The 10,054-nt window shown below is 39.9% G+C and overlaps 1 protein-coding gene across 1 annotated transcript in view; it reads right to left on the bottom strand.

Moving 5' to 3' along the window:
• RSL24D1 (ribosomal L24 domain containing 1) overlaps positions 1 to 8,137 on the bottom strand; it is a 15,159-nt gene extending 7,022 nt beyond the window's left edge. The window contains exons 1-3 of the mRNA XM_002922946.4: positions 7,982 to 8,137; positions 4,064 to 4,177; positions 2,068 to 2,140 (exon numbers count right to left, since the gene is read on the bottom strand). Of these exons, the coding sequence (XP_002922992.2) occupies positions 2,068 to 2,140; positions 4,064 to 4,177; positions 7,982 to 8,062 (268 nt within the window). The 5' untranslated portion in view covers positions 8,063 to 8,137. The remainder of the gene's footprint in view (positions 1 to 2,067; positions 2,141 to 4,063; positions 4,178 to 7,981) is intronic.
• Positions 8,138 to 10,054: the final 1,917 nt, after the last annotated feature.

Genomic DNA, 10,054 nt, shown 5'->3' with positions numbered 1-10,054 from the left:
CACAATAACCAAACTGTGGAAGGAGCCGAGATGCCCTTCAACAGACGAATGGATAAAGAAGATGTGGTCCACATATACAATGGACAATTACTCAGCCATTAGAAAGAATGATTACCCAACATTTGCATCAACATGGATGGGACTGGACGAGATTATATTAAGTAAAATAAGTCAAGCAGAGAACGACTATTATCATATGGTTTCACTCATTTGTGGAACATAAGGAATAGCAGGGAGATCGTTAGGAGAAGGAAGGGAGGGTAAACAGGGGGAAATGAACCATTGGAGACTATGGACTCCAGGAAACAAACTGAGGGTTTTAGAGGGGAGGGGGATGGGGGGATGGGCTAGCCTGGTGAAGGGTATTAAGGAGATCACATATTGTATGGAGCACTGGGTGTTATACACAAACAATGGAACATGGAACACTACATCAAAAGCTAATGATGTACTGTATGGTGACTAACATATCATAATAAAAAAAATACATTTTTCCCCTGAAAAAAATAAATTAAAATTTTAAAAAAAAGCCTTGAGTTTGAATTAGTGTTATTTCCCTAACAAATAAACCTAGTAAAATCCACTGCTTTTCAGAAATTAACTCTTCCTCTAAATACAAAACAGAAGGAAAGACTAAAAAAACAAAACACCAAGACGCAAAATACTTAAGGCCATGTGGAAAACGCAATTCCAAAACTGGACTCTGAGTTCTCCACAAGATCCAGGAAGATAAAAAGCTTTAGAAGGTGGCAAATACTACCACAAAGACCCTAATTTTTCAATTCCTCCCCTGAAGTGCCGTGACTGGGCAAAAGGTGTTGAAAAGGATGCCCTGCCTATGATCCATTCAAATCTGATAAAGTCAGGCCACCTGGGTGGCTCAGTCAGTTAGCGTCTGCCTTTGGCTCAGGTCATGATTCCAGGGTTCTAGGATGGAGTCCCGCATCAGGCTCCCTGCTCGGGGGGGGGGGGGGGATGCCTGCTTCTCTCTCTGCCTGCCGCTCCCCCTGCTCATAGTGTATCTCTCTCTCTGACAAATAAACAAAAAAAAACCAAACAAACAACAAAAAAAACTGATAACGTCTATAGGACTCTGAGCCCTGGGGACTTCCAATTAACAAACCAACTGTATCACATCTACACCTAAGACTAGAAATGGCTAAAGACCGCATAAGACAGCTGTAGGGAGAAGGAAAGTCAAGGCCAACAGCCTCAAACACACACATAGGGGCATCTACAAGCTACCTTAAGAAATTTAATTTTACTACATATGGGATTTTTTTTTCATTAGTCTCTGCTTACATCAGAAAAATGAAAAAAGACAAGGGCTAGTTATCCTTGCTTTTAACTTCAATAGTCTATAGCTTGATTTATATGTAAGTCATGCACTTAGAATTTCTCTTAGGAAATGTAACTATCACCTTAAGTACTGTACTTTTTAATTTTACAGAAGCATTACATTTTATAAGGTATATAGAATATAATGTTTATATCCCTAAATCAAATTACCTAAACTTGTAAAGTATGTTAGGTTTTGTGTATATTTTCACTATGCCAGACTCACCCCAAAAAAGTATTCTCCCCCCATTCTCATAATTTTAGATTTTTAAACCTCTGTATAGACACTCCAAATAATATCAAATCTAATAATTACATTTTTTTTAAAGATTCTATTTATTTATTTTAGAGAGGAGTGAGCAGGGGGAGGAGCAGAGGGAGAGGGAGAGAATCTCTGGCAGACTCCACACTGAGTGCAGAGCCCAACACAGGGCTCGATCCCACAACTCTGATATCATGACCTGAGTCGAAACCAAAAGTTGGATGCTTAACTAACTGAGCCACCCAGGAGTCCCTACATTATTTTTATAAAGGATATATCAGCCAATTCTGAAAAGGATTTGGGGCAGCTTATCATAAAATACGCTAGTACAAAACCATTAAGATGAAGATAAGAATAAAAGCTACCCAATGAAAAGAAAATTAATATTTAAACATTAAACATTAAATCCAAAGTAATATCCCAAAACAATCTCTCCTGAAAATTCCTGGTAATTCTCTGACACTTACTAGTTTTATTCCATAACTCTCGCTGGTATTTGACAGGTTCATTTCTACGTTTTTCAAATTCAAATGAATTATCCTGTAAGAAAGAGAAAAATATGGTTTTAAGAGAGATACAAAGGAAGCATTTCTTAGAAACTTATCCTCCTTATCACAAGAGTTGTGTTTCAAACCACAGACATATATTAAGATTTCCCCAGGGTGACCCTAGCAAACACAAGTTTTCATACTACTTCTCCTTTACATACCAGATGTACAAGATAGCCCTACTGAAAATACCAATCCATATACAAGTGATTTTTATGACAAGAGGAGGAGGGTATCAGCCCCATCCTTTAGAGGGTCATATAATAATCAAGGAGATTTCAAACAAACTGAAGAGGCTTCCCTAATTTCCCATTCCTAGATGAGACTCACAGGCAGAAAACTCTCTATTAGGCTGAGCCATATGAATTACCACTTTTCATAGATCAAAAAGGGTCAAACATTGAGAACTTTATATTGTTCAACCTATATACCTATCATGTTTATATATTACATATTTATATACCTTTCTTATAGCACAAAAGTGTAAAACTATACATCTTCAAATAAATGTGGTGCTGCTCTGCATGACAAAATTTTCTCCCAGAAATTTTTCAGGTCCCCTCTAAATGTAGTTGGTATTTTGACAGTTAATAAATCCTATTTACGGGGCGCCTGGGTGGCACAGCGGTTAAGCGTCTGCCTTCGGCTCAGGGCGTGATCCCGGCGTTCTAGGATCAAGCCCCACATCAGGCTCCTCCGCTATGCGCCTGCTTCTTCCTCTCCCACTCCCCCTGCTTGTGTTCCCTCTATGGCTGGCTGTCTCTACCTCTGTCAAATAAATAAATAAAATCTTAAAAATAAATAAATAAATAAATAAATAAATAAATAAATAAATAAATAAATCCTATTTACCTTAAAACATGTGAAACAATTTTAGAAATGGTAGTGTCTTCTTAGAAAAACTACAGATCTATTTCTTAGTTTTCAAATCTATCTGAGACAGGCAAATGGAACAGCACTAACTTTGTATTTACCTATTTCTTTCCTACACACATGACCTGTTCAATCACAATAACCTCAGCAATGACAAGATAACTGGTCACCAGCAAATGACTGTGACTGGCATCCTTTCTTCATTCATGCAGTTGTCACCTGCATCTGAAGTGCTGTTTATTCTAATCCATACTGGAAATTATTTTTTTGACAATAACTGTGATTTGGCTTTGCATCTTGTCAAAAAATATTCTTCCCATTCATTGAAAATAAAGCCAGGAAGGGGCTTCATAGCAACTGCTTAGAAACTTCCCTTAAAGAAGTAGAGAGGTGGGGAAGAGGAAGACACGGAGAGAAGGAACACTTTAAAGATCTTCCTCCTTCAAAGGTAGCTTGTGCAGCAGCTTTCACCTCCTCCTTTTATAGGGGTCAAATGTGGACAAGTTTCACCAGGCCATTCTATCAACTCAGTAACAACAACCTGACAATGGACGCTCATGCATGAAATTCCCTCACCCCTGACTATTCCTCCTTCAACCAACACACTTCTCTGCTCTCGAAGTCCTGTAAGGAAATCCAGAAACTAACAAATGAGTCTACAACAAATCTGATCAGAGCCCTCAATGGTATTCAGGAATCCTTTAATTTCTTAGCTTCCTCTCAAATACCTAAGTAGTAATTTCCAACTTCACCCCAATCCATTTAAATAAGTTTCCCTTTTGTTTGCAGGAGCTAAAAAAATGGTTTTTGAGAGTAAGGAAAATCACTTCCATAAATTTAATTAGGAATTTTTTCCTTTACAGAATTCTACAGATTTGTAGTTTTTTTAGGATGTGAGGATATTATTACAATAGCCAAATACAAATAAATTACTCACCAACCTTGTCATAGAAAGTGTTATTATAGTTAAATTACATTTAATACCTAATAATTACCCTCCCACACAAAAGTTAAAAATTATACTGATAGCTAATATACTCACCACTGTAAGCTCTTTACCAGCTGCTTTACGGAATGCTTTAGTCCACCTGACCTTGCGAGGATTCCGCTTCTTTTTAAAGTTTTTATGACACTTGGATTTACAGAATCTGAACACCTACAAGAAAGTTAAAATAGTGGAGTCAACATTAAGAATGTTTCTATCCTAGGATGTGATGCATGCCAGACAAAATATACTGCAAAGTCTGAGAGATGACAATGGTTCTCACTAACAATTCTTTCTACTTGTAAGTAGAAATTACATTTAGAAATATGTGAGACATATAAGATTAAATGTAAACTGAACTATCTTTGACTATTATTTGACTATCAAATTTCACCACAACTAATGGCTTAAGGGCCCCAAATATATGGTTTAAAAACTACCAGTCATTTTTAAAGATTAACAATAAAACCTTACAATCACCTTGAATAATATCAATAGTTTCAAGGAAAGTCATTTATTTAAACCCTTCCTACTTAATAATACTCAAATTTCACTTGCTATATACCTCAATGGGGGTGAAAGTTTCAAACACCTATTCTGAAATCTCCTTTGGTTCTTTCCATCCTTTTTGTTAAAAGCACAAAATAATTTCAAAAGAGCAACTAACACTGGGTATAGATTTGTGTTCTCAAGTATTTATTCATGGGTCTACTAGGAAAATTCTTCAATACTTTAATTCTTTACCTTTATCCCAGAAGATATGACCCTTTATCAGTGCTAACTTATGATTTAATGATGCTTCAATGTGCCCCTGAAATGGCTTGCTGGGACTCATCAGAAGTCTAAAATACATATTTTTTTACTTTGTAATGTCAAGAACACATTGCAATTTGTACACGTAGAGGACATCTGAAGAGAAAAAGTACTACTTTGGAGTACATGGATCTTAATAAAGAGTCTTAAGTTGAATTATCATACCTAGAAGATGTGACCCATAAAAAAAGGTCAAAATGAGGAATACATATTTCAAATTATGTGTACAGATCACAAAGCCATATGTATATTATCATAAGCCAAAATACTTTTCATTTTATGTACACTTTGTTCTATGGGGGAATTCAAGCAGATCCCTATACATGCTAGGACAGTTTTCTTAGAAACAGTATAATACCAGTTTAATCTGATCCAGGTCAGTACCTCCTAGAGGGGACAGTAGTCAAAACATGTCTATATTCTGGATTTAGTTTCAAAGCAAATAGAAATATATGAATACAAGTGGGTCTCCTGGAGTATCCCACTAAGAATTCATTATCAGTAAATTTTTTTCATATTTTCAGCCCAAAGGACTATTACCTTTTTAAGTAAAACCCTCCTACATTTAATACCTACTAGATTACTCCTAGACAAGTCCCCATTTCTGAGATATACCGAATGAGATGTCTGAACTTGTCCTGGTTCTCAATTCCAAACAGAGCCAATGGAAAGTTAAAGAAAAGTCTACTTAACTCTGTATCTGATAGATGTTAACTAAAAAGGACAATGAAGTACATGAAGAGAATGGAATCACTGGAGATGTGAAGGGAATTCAATCAACAAATAAGAGGACTCTACTATGTATCTGATATTATCAGGCGCTAGAAATACAAGAATAATTAAAATATGATACTCTACCTTGAGAAGCTTAGGCTAGCATTGTAATAGTCTCAATTAACAAAGGAGACATTTAGATCAGGATAGGACATACACAATACATACAATGATCATGTTTAAGTAATATGGAAATACAAAATAAGGGAGTGATTAAATCTACGGTGGGGCAGGTGATGGATGGATTGTGAGGCAAAACTTCATAAGTGCCAACTTTCCCTTTTAAGCTAGTCCTCTATCACCACCCTCAGTTTTCAACGAATGATCTAATACTTCAGCTTCAAAGTTCTTTAACTCTTTCTTAAATTCCACTGATTGAACACTTACTAAGGTCTCATTAAGGGTGCATGTATTTTTTATGTTTGCAAAGTATATGAAAATATGGAACACTAACATTAACTTTACCATTAAAAGCTACCCAAGAAGTCTAAGAGGAGGTTTCTATGAAAAACCGTCTCAAAAGCTAAGAGGGAAAAAAGGCAGAAAAAAGACTGGCTAGGAGGCTATAAAAGTGACCAGTGCCTAATATGGAACCAGAGTGGGAGGGCAGAAAGAAAGCAAAGACCCCTATACTCTGCACAGACAGATGGATAAGACTTGATAACTAAATAAAAGGTGAAAGGTTCAAAGACAACTCACAGTTCTAGCAAAACTGTCTAGGCATATGACAGTGGTATTAATTCAGAAAGCAAAAAAGAGCTGAGGTAACTAGGAACTCTTTCAATAGGCTCACTGTTAGGTACAAACCAGATTTCCCCATCCAGTGGAAAATTCAGACTAGAGCTAAAAAGATTTGGGAATCATTAACACTGAAAAAAAAAAAAAAAAAACGAAATACCTATCTTCCTTAGTGCTTCCAGGCCTCTGCTTATATCCCCAGCCAACTCTTGTTTTGCACTCACTGGCTCCCAGCCAATTCAAACCTGTCTTTGCTAGCAATATAGACTTCCTCATCAACATGAACTTCCACTGTGTCTGCCAGATCAACACCCAACTCTAGATAGCTCTCATGATCTGTTGTTCTAATTCCTATACCCACCTGAGAAGCACTGCTCGACAAAAATCATAAAATTATGATGACCAGATCATCTACAAAGCCATGGTACCTACTATGAATTAATTGCCATCCTAACAATTACTTAGTTCGTTTCCATAAACTTTTTATCATGTTCCTGAGAGCAGGTACTCTAAAATAATCTGCATGTTCTTTCAAGTTCCCAATCCTAGCTTTGGTCCCACACTTTCCGCAAGAACCCCGTGCTCCTAATTAATGACGTCAATCTCTTCCATCTGTAAGAGATATAAGGTGATGACGTAGGATCTGTAATTCCTTAGCATATCAGTCACCTGTTAAATATAGTCCTAGATCCTCTTCTCCTCCCCACAAAGATACCTATAAATATAATAGATCTAGTGGACATGAGGAATCTTTTTTTTTTTTTTACAAGGGCCCAGTGACTCAGAAGCAAATATGAGGTCGAATTCTGAGAAACGACGTGTTAAGTAAACAAAGAATGAGATTCATTCTGCTATAAGACAAATTCATGTATCATTCACAAAGTCTTTCACAACCAGGCCTTATAATGTTTAGATTTTATGCTTATGTACGTATGTTTTTATATACAGACTTACATGTGTATTTACAGCCTTACATCAAGCCTCTATCACCACGAACAATCCACTCACTTCCTTAGAGATTGCTTCGCTGCGCCTCTACTCAACCGTTCACTTTACTTCCACCTAGAATGCCCCTTCCTCACTTTTTTACGTAACATTCAAGATGCAGGATAAATGACACCTCCTTTCTGAGTCTTTTCATATATGACTCTCCCCAACTCACCTGCGCCTTCGTTAATACATAACCACTACTAAGCCAGAGGCAACACTTCAATCAACCGCTTACACGTCACGGGCATTCCCAAATCTTATTCATCTCTACGGACAAGGACCTTAGCCACGATGCTTGACTGGGCATACATTCAACAAAGTTTACTGAACTCAAGAACTTCACTCATGTACAAGAGTGACCAAACAGCCCAAACACACCCCGAGACTCCATTCGGCGATGGCTCAAGTAAGTGGGGAACTTCACCGCCGCCAGCCTTCTCCAAGGCTGGGCTGGTGACCAGCTCGGTTCCGGACACCCACAAGGAGAAATTCCCCCAGGTCGAAGACGAGGCCAGAGCTCCTCGTAAAATCACCGTCTCGTGAGGGCAGCGCGGAAAACCGAGCCAAACGCCCCGGGTGCAGGAGGAGCCGGCGCCGAGCTGGCGCGGCCTCAAGCTCGCGTAAGCGTCGCAGAGCGCGTGCGGGTCTTGGGCGCCTCACCTTGCAATCATTGCGGACAAACATCATGCCGTGACCGGGGTAAATAGGACCCGAACAGAAATAACACTTCTCAATACGCATGTTGAAACCGCGTGGGTTCCCGCTGACCAGACGCCGATCTTAAGTGGAAATGACGTAGCTCCGTCACAGGAAGTGATTCTCTTCAACACCCGACCCGGAAAAAGCGAGTCTCCTTCGCCCCTGAGGGCCCTGGAAGTCGTCCAGACGTGACGGCGCCTCCCAGCGGCCGCACGAGCAAAAATGCGGCTCGTTTGGCGCAGGCGCAGAGCTGCAAAATCGGCTCATTACCCTCGCTCTCACAAAGCGGAACGTGGCGCTGCTCTCTCTCTAAGCTCGCTCTCACAAAGCGGAACGTGGCGCTGCTCTCTCTCTAAGCTCGCTCTCACAGCGCCTAGTTTTCCTCTCTACCACATCCTATAACGTCAGCATTTACTCATATCTTATACGGTTTGTGCTTTGTCCCCGGCCGACTCTCCACACACGGAGATGCCTCCAGGAACTCCTTTCTCCACTGCCTGCTCTCAGACCCGCCCCTGATTGGCGTCCCCAGCGTAGCGGGGTGGCAGGATTGAGAACCTACCTTGGCTGCTGCGACCTAAGCATATGATTCTCTGAGGCTCAAAGAACATTACCAACAATTTTTGAAAGACTTGTAGTGATTTTTACCTTTTCTCCTCCCCCTATGAATTAATATACATGTGGTAAAAAACAGACATTTTCATAAGAAACAAAGGTTCCCTCTGACCTCGAGACCTCCTTCCCCGTGGCAATCGGTTCCTTTTATTACCTGTCAAAGATTTTCTGTGCATAGACAAACATGTTTATTTCTGTGTGCTTGTGCCTCCCTCTTCTTTTTAACACTAATCAGCATCCTATTCACCCTTTTCTGCATCTGTTATCTGTCCCCTATTATTGGAATAAGAGCTCCATGAGGATAGGGATTTTTGTCTTTTTGTTTATAGCTACAGCTCCAATACCTAGAACAGTTCCTGGCACATAAATACATATTTTATTATCAATGAATATTTAACATTCTCTCTTTTTTTCAAGATATATTTATTTGAGAGAGAGCGCGCACACGTGAGCGGGGCGAGGGGCAGAGGGAGGGAGAGAATCCTCTAGCAGACACCGTGCTGAGTGTGGAGCCCCTCACCAGGCTCAATCCCAGGACCCTAAAATCAGGACCTGAGCCAAAATTAAGAGTGGGTGGCTTAACCGACTGAGCCACACAGGGACTCCCTGACATTCTTTTTCATAATTTTGTATGTGTATGTGTATTTGAAGGTATCATTTTAATTGGTTGCCTATGGATGGACATTTGTTTCCTATTTTTTGGTATAACAAGCATCCTTATATTCCTGGTGGGACAGTCTACCTTGTGTGAATGGAGGTGTCGGTTCCTGAATTCCCCACGGAAGATTTACCTGAGTATCTGCACTCCAGTAAAGATAGAAGAAAAATAGAAAGCAGAAAGCATTTTATTAAGGACAGTATACTTTCAAGGTGAGAGAGTAGGCTGGCCCAGAATTGGCAACCGCTCTAAGATTAGAGGGGTTCTTTCTCTTTATGGGGGGGGGGGTCTTCTTCATAGAGGCGTGGTCTCTAATGGAGGCTGCTTCCAATCATTTGGGGGACTCCTCCCACAGGTTGGGAGGGGGAGTTTTTGACCCTGCAAGCTTTGGACCAAAACTGTCAGGGCAGCCTTTGTCCATGGGGCGGGGCTAAAGGCGTAATGCAAATATATTACAATGAGACTAGGGGTTACCCTGGGGCAGAGGTGGAAGAGAAAAGCCAGTTCTACACCTGTGGCTCTTTGTCTGTTAGCCCCAGGGTCTTGGAAGCCACAAAGTCAGGATGTTATGTCCCCAGGCTTCTAATGTGCAACCTATTTATCACCTTCCTTGTCTCCAGCTCACATCTAACTAAATGCCTACTCTATCACTTACTGGTACACTCCCCTCCCCCCGCAAAGAGCATTTATCTACATAGAAAGCTGTGATCACAAAGACAGCATGGTACTGGCACAAAAACAGACACATGGACCAATGGAAC

The sequence above is a fragment of the Ailuropoda melanoleuca genome, chromosome 5 (assembly GCF_002007445.2).
Source record: "Ailuropoda melanoleuca isolate Jingjing chromosome 5, ASM200744v2, whole genome shotgun sequence".
Lineage (NCBI taxonomy): Eukaryota > Metazoa > Chordata > Mammalia > Carnivora > Ursidae > Ailuropoda > Ailuropoda melanoleuca.
The sequence above is the reverse complement of the archived record's forward strand: the minus strand, read 5'-3'. Positions and strand labels throughout refer to the sequence as shown.